Genomic DNA, 14295 nt, shown 5'->3' with positions numbered 1-14295 from the left:
ATTTGAAGCAGGTCAAACTTTAACGTATGCCGAGTTTCTAAATTATTTTGTTTATAATAGAGAAGAAAGGGAATAATATCCACACAAGAGAGAGTATTGTATCGAGAGGTTAAACTATACTCTACCGGGTACATGTGATGTCTACTATATGAGAATTTTGTTAATTATTCAAAAATGTTGCAGAACATATGAGTTTATTAGGACAGTTAATGAAATTACATATTCTAACTTTCAAGATTCTTTTTATTTTATAGGACTACTATGTGACGATAAAAAATTCATTGTAGCTATTAATGAGGTCTGGTAATGAATTGAAAAAATTGTTTGTAACGTTATTAATATCTAATAGTGTTAATAAACTAAATTGTATTTGAAATGCAACTTAGACATTATTGGTTAACAGAATACAATATATGAGAAGAAAAACATTGAAAAACCAAGGTATTTTACTATGTGGTAAATCATTATCACATGTAGGACTTTACTTGTTCACCAATGGGCAACTTTACATTGCTTTGTCAAGAGTTAAGAGTTGTAATGGACTGAACTTTCTAATTCTAGATGAAGGCAACAATCAAAACTCATCAACAATAAATGTCGTGTTCAACGAAGTTTTTAATAATATTTAGGTAAGAAAATAGTATTTTCATTTCAGTAACATGTTATAATTTACATTTTTGTACAAATACTTGTTGTAGATATAACTAATTTATTAACTATACTTTCAGACTCGAAATAAAATGTGTAACATGGAGAACAACATTATATGCCAATTGCTTTTCTAATGAGGTTAGTAAAATATTAGATTATCGATAAATTTTCATTAGCCTTATAATATAAAGTTTAGTATAAAATTGATATGCTACTATTACATGTATATATGTTCTTATTTTTTCAGGTCTCTTTCCTTATGGTTCAAAAATATTATAGACTTCAAACTGTTCTATTTGCATTTTATTTGAATAAAGATAAAACAATATATTCAGTACGTTTATTATATAATGACGATGATAGTGTAATACTAAACTTGAAAAATTTATGATTATAAAATATTATTTTCGATTTACCATATCAAATTAAAATATAAGCCCATGCATCGCATGGGTTTAACATTGGTAGTAATACAAATGGGAAGCTTTTATGCTGACGTGGTGCTCATACGTTGAGTTTAAAAATTTATTTACTTAGATGTCGTCACTAGAAAAATTTATTTTTCACAAGTTTATCTCAGGGGATTTTGCAGGAGGGGGACTCACTAAGTCATCTCGCAAGAGACACCTGAAGCGAGTTCACCAGGTCGGGAGCGAATCACCCGACCTCCCAACTATCTCATTTACCAAAGAGGATGGGCAAGGGGTAATCCCTGGACACGATGGATCCAGTGGTGATAACCATGATCCTGGCAAACGCTCATCTCCACAGAACGCTAGTAGACCAGGGGAGTTCAGCCGACATCCTTTTCAAGCCCGCGTTCGACAAACTAGGATTGGACGAAAAGGAGTTAAGGGCTTACCCTGATACCATGTACGGGTTAGGCGACACGCCAATAAAACCACTAGGATTCATACCCCTCCACAAGACTTTAGGAAAGGGGAAAAATCCAAAACTCTGGGCGTAGACTTTATAGTCGTCGACGTCGGGTCAGAATATAATGCCTTAATCGGCAGGACTACCCTAAATCGGCTTGGAGCGGTGGTGTCCACCCCTCACCTTTGCATGGAATTTCCAACATATGCAGGGATAGTAACGGTGTGGGGAGACCAGAAATTGGTAAGAAAATGCTACAATGAAAGCCTGAACCTGAGAGAAAAAGGCAAGGAAGTTCACACCATAGAGCTCGGCGGAGCAAGAGCCAAAGAAGAGCTGCGACCGCAACCGGGAGGCAAAATTGAAGAAATTCAAGTCGGCGAGGAGGAAGGAAAGAACACTAACATATGAGCCAACCTAGAGAAAAACCTAAAACAAAGATTGACAAAGCTCTTACGAGACAATTCCGACCTCTTCGCCTGGAAAGCCTCCGACATGCCAGGGATAGACCCCGAGCTCATGACCCACAGACTCTCAGCATATCCTGGATCGCGACCTGTACAGCAGCGACGGCGTAAGCTCGGTCCAGAAAGGGTTCAAGTGGTAAAGGAGTAGGTAGAAGCGCTCTTAGAGGCCGGCTTCATCAGGGAGGTCAAGTATCCGATATGGCTAGCAAACGTAGTACTAGTCAAAAAATAAAACAGCAAGTGGAGGATGTGCGTTGACTACACCGACCTTAATAAGGCATGTCCTAAAGACCCATATCATCTTCCAAGCATTGATACTCTAGTAGACTCCAGCTCAGGGTATCAATACTTGTCGTTTATGGATGCTTACTCGGGATACAACCAAATCCTGATGCACAAGTCGGATCAAGAAAAAACATCATTCATCACGCCTAGAGCAAACTAATGCTATGTGGTCATGTCTTTTGGATTAAAAAACGCTGGGGCCACATACCAAAGGCTGATGAATAAGGTGTTCGCTCCCCACCTTGGGAACCTAATGGAAGTCTATGTGGACGACATGCTAGTGAAAACCAAGGAGGAGACCGACCTCTCGCAAGTCTTCAACACCATAAGGTTACATGGGATGAAGCTAAATCCCGCAAAATGTACCTTCGCGGTGGAGGCTGGAAAATTTATGGGGTTTATGCTGACGCAAAGGGGAATTGAAGCAAATCCCGACAAGTGCAAAGCCATCCTAGAAATGAAAAGCCCAACTTGCTTAAGAGAGGTTCAACAATTGAATGGTCGACTTGCAACCCTCTCCAGGTTCTTGGCAGGGTCAGCATTAAGATCCCTTCCACTGTTCTCTCTTCTAAGAAAAGGATGCCAGTTCGAATGGACTCCAGAGTGCGAAGAAGCATTTCAGGAGTTCAAAAGGTTTTTGAGCCAACCTCCAATCCTGACCCGACCTCTAGTTGGGGAAGAACTCATCCTATATTTGCCTGTAGCAGACAAAGCTGTAGCATCAGCTCTAATACGGGAAGATGAGGTCGGGCAGCATCCTGTGTACTTCACCAGCAAAGTTCTACAAGGCCCTGAACTAAGGTACCATAAACTAGAGAAGTTCGCCTACTCCTTAGTAATAGCCTCACGAAGGTTACGGCCTTACTTCCAAGCTCACAAAATAAGAGTCCGAACGAACCAACCCATGAAGCAAATCCTCCAAAAGACGGATGTTACGGGGAGAATGGTTCAATGGACAATAGAGCTCTCCGAGTTCGATCTGAAGTATGAAACTCGGACGGCAATTAAAACCCAATGCCTCACCAACTTCATAGCAGAATATGCAGGAGATCAAGAGAAAAAATCAACTACATGAGAACTATACGTAGATGGATCCTCAAACAAGACAAAAAGTGGTGCAGGCATAATACTGGTCAATGAGGGGGGAACACAAATAGAGGTTTCCCTCAAATTTGAATTCCCAGCTTCCAATAATCAGGCGGAATATGAAGCTTTGATCGCATGATTGAAGTTGGCAGAAGAAGTCGGTGCAACAAAAGTGATGATATTCAGCGACTCTCAAGTGGTGACCTCCCAAATAAATGGAGAGTATCAGGCCAAAGACCCAAATATGAAGAGATACTTGGACAAAACCTTGGAGTACCTCAGGCGCTTTGCAGATACCGAGATCAGGCATATAACTTGGGATCTTAACAGCAGAGCAAACGCCCTCTCCATGTTAGCAAGTACCAAACCAGGGGAGAATAATAGAATCTTGATCCAGGAAACTCTCCAAGAACCCTCTGTAGTTAAAGCAGAGGCCAAACAGGATGTCCTTGAAATCACCGGGCTAAACCTCGGATGGATGAATCCCTTAGTCGAATACCAAAAATTTGACATCCTCCCCAAAGAGGAAAAAGAGGCCAAGAAGATTCGGAAGGAAGCACAACACTACACTCTGGTGAAAAATATCCTCTATAAAAGAGGAATATCAACACCATTGCTAAAGTGCGTCCCGACCTCAAGGACAAATGAAGTGCTAGAGGAGATTCATAATGGAATCTGCGAAAATCATCTCGGAGCCAGGTCGCTAGCCAGAAAGGTAATCCGAGTTAGGTTCTACTGGCTGAACTTGCAGAAGGATGCCACAAAATTTGTGAAGAAGTGACAGCCATGCCAAATGCATGCAAACTTCCACGTGGATCCCCCCGAAGATCTCATCAGTATAACTTCTCCATGGCCTTTCGCAAAATGGGGGATGGATCTATTAGGACCTTTTCCCCAAGCTACAGGACAAGTAAAGTACTTAATAATGGGAATAGACTACTTCACAAAGTGGATAGAAGCAGAACCATTAGCCATCATCACTGCCCAGAGAAGTCGGAAGTTCCTCTACAAAAATATCATCACAAGGTATGGGGTACCTCATTCCATCACCACGGATAATGGCACTCAGTTCACCGACTCAACCTTCATAAGCCTGTAGCCAGCATGAAGATCAAACACCAGTTCACTTCGGTGGAACATCCACAAGCAAATGGACAAGCCGAGACAGCCAACAAAATTATACTGGCGGGATTGAAGAAAAGGTTGCAAGATGCAAAGGGAGCTTGGGCTGAAGAGCTCCCCCAAGTATTATGGGCTTATCGGACAACGCCACAGTTTGCTACAGGGGAAACACCCTTCCGACTTGCCTATGGCGTGGAAGCCGTGATACCAGTAGAGATCGGCGAGCAAAGTCCAAGGGTGATCTTCTATGATGAGGTCGAAAACATACAGGGGCACAAAGAGGAACTTGAACTGCTCCCTGAAATCCGAGAGCAAGCCCAGATAAGAGAGGCGGCATTGAAGCAAAGGATGACTACCAGATACAACAAAAAAGTCATTCGAAGGAGTTTCACCCCAGACGACTTGGTCTTAATCAGAAATGACATTGGAGTCAACAAATATGGGGAAGGGAAGCTCGCTGCTAATTGGAATGGACCATACAAAATTAGTGAGGTCTTAGAAAAAGGTTATTATAAGGTGACCGACTTAAACGGCACCGAGTTACCAAGGTCGTGGCATGCTTGTAATATGAAAAGGTACTACAGTTAAAAGCGTACTCTACTCCCTGATGTACTTTTTTCCCAACTTCATGGTTTTCTCCCAAAAGAAAAGGTTTTTCCTGGAGGGTGGTTTTTAATGAGGCATCAAAGTAGAGGCTAAGGAGCTACTAAATCATCAAAAATCCTTAGTAGCAATAAAGTACCTTTGCAAATAAATAAAGATCTTTTACAATATCTCTTATAAATTCCTTTTCACCCTTTTACTTTTTCTACGAAACGCGCCGACTTAAGCTCGACAAAATGTGAAAATCCCATGAACCGACCTAGATGGTCATCAGGATAAAACGACGAGGTACAAGTCGGTGTAAAGAGGTTATATAAGCAGATCATAAAAACTCGAAAATTGGCCGACCTAGAAGTCGAGAAACCGAGGACAGATGAAATGCATCGCAAAAATAACCTAAGTTACGAAAACTCAATGAAATCCAAAATTGAGTATAAGGAACAACCCAAAAAGAGATAAGAAAATACATCGAAAACCAATAGGCAGAAACTGTCCCAAAACTTAAGAAAGGACGATCAGCCCTAGTAAAAGCCTTTTCAAAAAATGAAAAAAGGTTTTCGAAAAAACAAAAAAGATCAAAAGAGGTTTCCAAAAACCTAAGAAGAAAGCATGCAGGCCAACATAAAAGATAACCTAAAACCCTTATCTAAAAAAGGGTATTTTTAATTTTGTTTATGGCCAAAAAAGGCCACAAAATTGTTAGCAAGTTACCAGTATAAATAAAAAACATAAAAATTGTTTAAAAAGGGGGGACCCACAGGCCGGGCCCCATATAGCCAACATAACTTAATTAGAAGAAGGAAGGTCACCACCAGGAGTCGGAGCAGCAGGAATAGGAACGGCATCAGAAGAAGTCGGAGCAGGCTGGTCGGGAACTTCAGAAGGAGCCCCCGAAGAACTCGGAACGTCACCCCGAGGAGGAGACTCCATTATCCTCTGCCCCCGAGTTTTTAACTCGGAGTCAGTTTCATGTCGGGGAGGGGAGACAATTGCGCCATTCACTACGATTTTATCAGGATCTAAGGGAGAAAGGTCCAGGTTGGGAGCAATGACCCCAACCTGTTCCTTAAAAATCCTCCACGCCTCCTCCGCTCCCTCAGCAATGGAGTCCTCCATGTCTTGGAAAGCGTCCCGACACCCGGAGAGCTCATTTTTCAGGTCTAAATTCTCCATAAAAAGTCTGATATAATTTTGCTCCGCCTTCTCCTTAAGGCCCTCTGCCATGGCACACTGGCCCATCAGCTTCTTCTCCCTCTCCCGAATCTTATCCTTCTCCTCCTTTAATTTGGTAACCTCCTCCTTCAACTTCCTCTCCTCCTCCTGATATAACGAAATCCTCCCCTCAAGTTCCTCAACTCTTGGGGTGGAACCCAAAGAACTGAGGGGAGTATGTTAAAAAATATCCAGGAGCTTGGTATAAACCCCAGCCGCCCGAACGCTTCCCTGAACTATAAGATTTAGATGGTTCTGAACCATAGCATCATCCATACTAATAGTTGAATGAGAAAAAAGATGGGTTCGGACAAATTGAGGACCATCAAAGGCAGCCCCGGAAGAAGAGCCAGAAGTCTTCCCTTTCTTCTTCTTAGGTTCAGAGGAAGGTCGGGGCGGAGGGGGAGGAGAAGGAAGAGAGGAAGAGGATACCATAATAGGATAGGAGGAAGTCCCCAAATTATAAGGAGGAGGAGGAGGGGGAAGATCGCCAGTAGACCTTGCTGCGTCCACCCGTGCCCGAGATCTTTTCTTGGCATCCTGGACTTTTTGGTAAGAGGAGGCAGAAGCTTTCTTCACCATTTCTGAAAAAGAAGAAGACAAAAAGTCAATTCACAAAGAAGTCGGAATTCCAGAATAAAAAACATTCAAAAACAAGTCGGAATAATAAAAAAATAAATTATATCTACCTATCTTGGCCCGAACAAAACTCGGAGACCCTTGGAGAAATTTCTTTGTATCCAAATAAGGGGCCCTCCCCCAAACTTCTCGGAGGAACCCCACGACAGCCTCTTCGACCTCATCCAGGTCATCCAAACCATACTTCTCCACAGAAGAAGCCTCCAGCCAGTATAAAGGAAAGCGGGGAATAAAATTCTCATCCAGAAAAAAGGGGTGGTGACCCTCTACAGCTTGAACTTTAAAAAAGAAATTTTTGAAATTATGGGAGGATTCGTCAAAAAGGTTGAAAAGTCTCCGACCTTGAATAGCCCGAAAAGACACCCACTGTTGTTTATTGTTTTACCCACTAAAGGGCTTGGTCATATGGAAAAGATAAAATAAAATCCTCAAAGAGTTCGGAAAATCTAAATCCTGGCTAATAAGTTGGTAAACCTTCAAAAAATCTCCAAGAGTTGGGATGAAGTTGAGTAGGGGCGACACGGCAATGGTGCAGAACAGAAATCTCAAAAGAGGAAAAAGGTAGAAAAACTCCCAATCGAGTGAATAACTCTCATACATAAAAAAGAAATGAGGGTCCTCGTCAGAAGCCCTTCCAAAACAAACCCGGTCTTCCGAACCCGGGGCAACCAGTTTGTATTTTGGCTCATCCTCATTAGAAGCATAAATTCTATGATGAGTGCGAAGATCGGTGATGTAGTCAGTATCTACAAAAGGTTCTTCCCCAAGAACCGTAACATCCACCCACAGAGCGAGGGATTCTACAGAAGACATCTTTTCCTAAATAAAGGAGATAGCGAAACCTACAAAGGAAAAAGAAAAAGGATAAAAAAACAGGATCTCTAAGGGGCCTGGGACAAAATCCTCAAACAAAACAGAGTTGCTAAGCCTATAAGTCAACCCTCCTCTCAAAATAGAAACATGCAAACGAAAGTATTTCGTAAAAAGAGAGTAGAGAAAAGAACTAACCTTTGCTTGAAAACGGATAGGGCAGTAGAGGCTCAGAGAAAGGAGGAATCCTCGTGAACAGAGTGTTTTCTTTTTTGAACAAGGAAAGCAAATGCGAAGGTTTTCAGAAACGAAATAAAGAAAGAGAGGGAAAGTATTTATAAATACGTTAGGGGCATAATGGTAAAAACGGAGGCCGTCATTAAAGAGGTGCACCGTTACCAATGTAACTGATCCCCGCGTGTGAATACGCAAATTCCTAACGGACGCGACGTTTTGATTAGACGCGACTGTTGAGAAATTTTGAAAACACGTCAGTTCTAGAAAAATCACGTCGTTTCCTCACCAGGTCGGTTACAAACCCGAGTTGAGGTACTCGACCTCACCTCTTAAAAAGAGATTGGGCTCGAGTAGGGGCACTGTTCATACCCTGATCTAACGCTAAGGCCCAGGAACAAATAAGAGGCCTAATCCAAAGGAATTGATCCTCACTTTGCACCGACCTTCCCTCGAGAGGTCGGTTGTTACCACGACTTGCTCTAAAAAAGTTGGGGACAAGGATTAGTTGGCAGATAATACTCATTCAAGTAAGTAACTGCCCCTAAAATCTCTCAACCCACTTCCAGGAGCCATATCCCAACTTCCCTAAGATAAAGGGACGGTTATTCCCTTTTTAAGGTGGAACTACTCCAATGGTGGTTATTGGCTCACCACTATAAATACACTGACACCCCTCAGATATTACTAAGACCCAATACTCTCTAGACCTGCTTACATCCTTGCTAACTTAGGCATCGGAGTGTCTTTGCAGGTACCACCCCCCATTCTCTCACACTCACAAGTCGGACGGAGGCCCCAAAGACACGGACTCGCTCGGAGGCTTCCTTCCTCAGACGATTGAGCCAACCCAACGAGTCCAACCCATTAATCTCCGGTTACCCATCGTAACAGGTGTTATTTTATATATATATATATATATATATATATATATATATATATATATATATATATATATATATATTCTGAAAAATGGTAACGATCACAATGTGTTTTATCCTATAATTTTCATGCGTAACACAGGGGGATGGAACCAGTATTATTTATAATGAGAATTTAGATCCTCTAAATTTTAGACTACACCATAACAATTTTAAATTTGTAACATAACACAATTTTATCAAATTTATTTAAGTTATTAACCTAACTTTAATATATATGTTTGTCATCATTAATTATATGTTATTATTTACTAAATTTAAGATTGAGACATAATTAATTCATAATGAATGCGACACAATTAAGTCAAAAAGAAAGAGAAGTAGAGAATAATGGTAAAAAATATGCAGATTTAAGAAGTAATGGATGTTAATAATAAAAGAATTTCAAGTTCAACCAAAGAGAATTTAACTACAATAGAAAAAAAGATTTTTAGAAAAGGTCTTTTAGAGAAAAGAAGTATATGGGTGTTCATGGATCGGATCCGATTCACATATCCGCGGTGTTTATCTGAATTCGATAAAAAAATTACGGATATGGATCCAATACGTAAGGTTATTGGATTGGATCCGATCCGCACACTAATAGGATCGGATTGTGGATTTTGTGTAGGTATCTGCAAAAATAAAGAAATAAATAAGTGAATATTATTTTTATGTTTTATTTTAACTAATAATTATCATAAATATTGTATTATTTTAATTTATTATTTAAGAAAAGTATATTTAATATTATTTTAAGAGTAAACATATTTAAACGAATAAAGAAATAAATTTTATTGATATTTTTTTAATAAAAATCAGCTTTTAAATTATTTTTTTTGCGGATATATCCGATATCCGATCCGAATCGATCTTAAAAACTGCGAATATTGGATCCAATCCGATCCGATCCACATTCACCCCAAAAGAAGTATATTCATGGTATCTTATATTAAAATCATAATTTAAATCAAAACTGTTTTGGAGATTTTATTTTCTCGGATTGTGAAGGTTGATGAAATACTTTTTTCTCTGTCTTTATAGAATACTTGAAAAATATTAATATATTCATTATTTCTTGTTATATTTTTTTATTTAATTTTACTGGTTTTCTAAGGTTTTGTCGATATATTATTTCATAGAAATATTTAGATTGGACCCGAGTGCTTCGTTCCTTCTCTCCCGGAGTTCAAGCTGGCAAACAGTTTCGACCTTGCATCCAAGCTATTAGTACAACGAGTAATGTCGCCGTCGCCGCTTATATGAAAATTGAAGCGATTACTAAACATTGGTTCGGAGAAGAAGTTGAAGGAAGCAATTAAAGTGATGGACAATGTGACCATGGAGATGATAGAGGCAATGATGATGAATTGGTTGATAACAAGTTAAAGATTTTTTTTTCTTGTGAACATTGATGTTGTAGAGTGTACATTGTGTAGTTTGAAGTTGTGTTAGACTACTGTTATGGTTATGTAAGATATTATAAAAACTAGGAGAGAACAGTATCATTTTCGAATAGAGGGGTCAGGGACCATTTTGTCTTCTATTAGAGTTGACAGGGACTATTTTGTCCTCTATTAAAGTTGACGAAATAAAGGACCTAAGTGACTGACAGAATTAATTATTAGAGACTAATTAAATAATTAATTTTATTTAAAAATTAAAGTGTCTGGTCTAAAATTTTCTGAGGACCAAAATAAATAAATACTCTAAAATTAAGTAATTTAAACATTTAAATAACATGACTTAAAAAAATGTATTAAGGTTATTTGTCAATTTTTTTTTATAAAAATATATAATTTAGGTGCTAATATATTTATTATGTATTTATTAAATTAAAATATATTTTAAAATTTTATTAATAATAATTTTCACATATATCTTTATAACAAATATTATAAAATTTTTGCATTTAATTATTTATTTAAAAATGGTGTTAAGAAGTAATTTTTGTCGATCAATATCAATTACTTTTTTAAATTTTTTATTTATTTTCGGTCCTCTTTTATATTTATGTACTTGTCATATATAACGTTGAATTTGAATATTTTCTCAAGACCATGGAGCAAATTATTAATACTCTGAGAAGATCTCATTAATCTGTTGACCAGCTAAAAACTACATCTCAGGTCTACATATTGATACTAAAAACAACACGTGTCTCATAAAAATTGTGCCAACACCCAAAAAGGTACAAGGCGTGTGGCACGCCTGATTGGGGAAGGCGCACCCTAAAACTCACCCAGGTATATATGAAGCATTACTTAAGCTCCAAAATCCAAACTAGAGAGTATCAAATTTTCCACAACAGCGCTCTCTTTCTCTCTGTATTTTCCCTTTCTCTCCCAATTTCAACACTTCATCATCTCAAGTTCACTAATTTCCCCTTCCTTCAAGGTCAGTTTCCATTCTCTACCCTTTCAATTCGCTAGCAACACTACCCCACTTTCTTTTCCGTCAGGCAATGACGAAGTCTCCCGTTTCGCCTGATCTGCCGCCACCAAACCTAACGGCCACGGACGAGGAAACTACAAGATGCAATACTGCCAACCGTCCTCGCAAACTCATCATCAAGTGCGGAGACAGGATGATCGGCTGCACCACTGATAAGGACGTCATCAACGCAAACACTACTAGCCACGATGATTCCGGCACAGGGCGGCTGGAACCAACTGTGAATCCGAAGAGGAGAAAGAAGAATAATGCAGAGCCAAAGGGATACCAGAGTCACACTCCATGGATACCACCTTCTCTGCCACCGACATTATTGCATGATCTCACCGTGACGAGGGAGGAGCTCATGCATGATTTCAAGACTTCACTGGACAAAATCAAACAAGGAAATTTCAGTAAGGAGGATAATCACAAACCGCTTGCACCGACACCACCAGTAGTGACAGCAGCGATTGCTGAACGCAGTCCAACTGGATTGAAGATCAATGAGAGCATATGTGACGATACTGCGGAAAACGTTTGGAAAGGTAGAACAAGAAGCAGGAGTTGCAACAAGAAAGAGAGACCGCCATTTAGGTTCGCGTTGACGGAATCGGAAATTGAGGAAGATTTCATGAAGATGACAATGAATAAAAATTGGCCACCGCCGAAGCAGAAAAAGCAGTCCAGAAATCTGCAGAAACAATTGGATGTAAGTTGCATTGTTCTTAGTTGCTTGTAGTGCAAGAAAGTTAAAATTTTGTGCCCTAATCTATTTCATTATTAGGATTAGTTTAATTTTGTGTTTTAATAATATTATCTTATTGATATCTACCTTATTTCAATTTAATTTGATTTCAATAGTTCATGGAAAAGATTTAAATCTTATCATTTAAATTTTTTTTTTGTACAGGATCTTGTTCCTGGTTTTGGTTTAACAGAAATTAAAGCAGATTTATACAATGTTTCTAAATTTTAATAGACAAGCGAAGGAATAAAGATTCATCTATGAAGACTATTATATGCAAAGGTTTTAATGATGTAAATGGGGGTTATCTTTTGTTCTTTTTCAATTAATGTTAATTATGATTGATGTATTATTTTATGGTTTATTTTTCTGTTCTTAATGGCAATGCCGAAGGGGATCGAATATAAACTAATGTGACATTTATTTTGTATATTTTTAAAAAAATTTTGATAGATTATAAATTAGTAGTTTTTCAAGAAAATATAATGTGTGTGTAATTTTTCATTTAATTTTTTTTGTAGCTTTTATATATCTTTTAAAGTGTTTGGTTTAGGACGATGATTAATTCATGCCGAGAGCTTAGACTTATTGGATAGTTGGGAAATGGAGGAGACGCCGTTGAGGTGGTGTGTGTGGTTGTAGTTGTTGGTAGTGCAAGAATTCATTGGTGGAAAGAAGGTAGAGTCTTGGAGATGAAAAGTGATAGCAAAACAGGAACACGATATATTGCTCATATTGAATAACTGGATATTTGTTTTCTCATATAAAAAATTATGAATTTATTTTCTCAGATGAATAATGGGAATTTGTTATTTATTTCTTTGATCTTGAATTTTTATTATTTTTGAAATTATTGGATTAAATTCATTTAATTTTAATTTGTTATTATAAAAAGATATTTTTGTCACAATATCAAAAGGAATTAATTAGTCTTTTAACAAAAAAAATTAAAAGGATGTATTTATTTTTTAATTTATAAATTAGTCTTTTGTCACAATATCAAGCATGAGAAATAGACAGCATAATTCTGAATCAACATGAAATTTATAAATTTTGGAACTTTATTCATGTTGATTGTACTTGCACAAACTGTTAGCTTCTTGCAAATTTTCTTCTTTCTCACCAGCATAAACTATTTGCATAGACAATTAGTATTGGCAATTCTATTTCTTTTTCTGTTTCATTGGCTCTGTTTACTCTTCGTACTATGTTACTAAAATGCTCTTGAATTTTGTTGACACTTTTGTTTTACTTCCACCCATGACGTTACAGGTATCTACAGCTAAAAGTTTCTCAAAAGCATTTTTTGTTGGTTTTTATACTTTGCTATTTTCTGGACGCATATCTGTTTCTTAATTGGGGAACTGATAGATATGCCTATATTAATACACTGGGAAATCTTTATCATATAAATCAGATGTATAATAATTAGTATTAAATGCTAATGATAAATTTGGTTTAAGATAGAACAGTCCAAAAGTTATCTCTTTGAACTTAAGACCACGTTTGTGTTACAAATTTGTAAGAAAAGGAGAATCTTTTTCTTTTCGTTGTTGAGAAAATATAATGATGCTTATTCTCTATGTTCGTATACTCCTTATTTGCAATTTGCAAATTCTGATTTCTGAGATAGTTCCTTAGTTTTTTAGATTTTAGATGTCAGAATTCTTACTGAATGATTTGTTGTAATACTTTATCTCTAAGCTCACAGCTTTTCCAAAATAGACAAAAATTATCACCGTTTGCAACCAAGAGCTACTTGCTAAGGGAAGTGAATTACTCGAACGAACCCGCAAAGGTAACAGAACATCAATCACAAATGTTGCTACTAGTATTAAATCAATTTTATTTTGTTGGCAAAATGACTTGACATAGTAACGAATAATGATGAAAACTGCAAGTGATCTTCACTAGAAAATAGATAGTAATGAATAATGATGAAAACTGCAAGTGATCTTAACTAGAAAATAGTTTTTGTTTACATACATCGAATAGGCCAGGTAATTTTTTTTCCTTTCAAGAATTCACACCTGATAATGGGATTCTTTATCTGTATCAGTTCGTCATGGTTTGTAAAATTTTCATGTGATACTAAAAATGAAGAGCAGACATTTTGTAGGAACCATTACCAAAAAGGAAGAGTAAGCTACCTTTGGCTTCACAAGTCACAACATTGTTTTCCTTATATATGGGGATAATCCTGATCATA

General features: G+C 37.7%; 1 protein-coding gene across 1 annotated transcript; it reads left to right on the top strand.

Moving 5' to 3' along the window:
* The first annotated feature begins 11271 nt into the window (after nucleotides 1–11271).
* LOC148566655 (uncharacterized) lies at nucleotides 11272–12317 on the top strand. Its single transcript, XM_021120719.2, has 2 exons — nucleotides 11272–12050; nucleotides 12252–12317. The coding sequence occupies exons 1-2, from the start codon at nucleotides 11370–11372 to the stop codon at nucleotides 12315–12317; spliced, it is 747 nt and encodes a 248-aa protein (XP_020976378.1). The 5' UTR covers nucleotides 11272–11369.
* Nucleotides 12318–14295: the final 1978 nt, after the last annotated feature.

Source organism: Arachis ipaensis, chromosome B4 (assembly GCF_059453495.1).
Source record: "Arachis ipaensis isolate K30076 ecotype BB chromosome B4, ASM5945349v1, whole genome shotgun sequence".
Classification (NCBI taxonomy): Eukaryota; Viridiplantae; Streptophyta; class Magnoliopsida; order Fabales; family Fabaceae; genus Arachis; species Arachis ipaensis.
The sequence above is the reverse complement of the archived record's forward strand: the minus strand, read 5'-3'. Positions and strand labels throughout refer to the sequence as shown.

Bases quoted from the DNA above. Each gene is read 5' to 3' on its own strand.
- LOC148566655 (XM_021120719.2), top strand. From the start codon at position 11,370: ATGACGAAGTCTCCCGTTTCGCCTGATCTGCCGCCACCAAACCTAACG. The intron at 12,051-12,251 runs GTAAGTTGCATT...TTTTTTGTACAG, and splicing joins ATCTGCAGAAACAATTGGAT to GATCTTGTTCCTGGTTTTGG.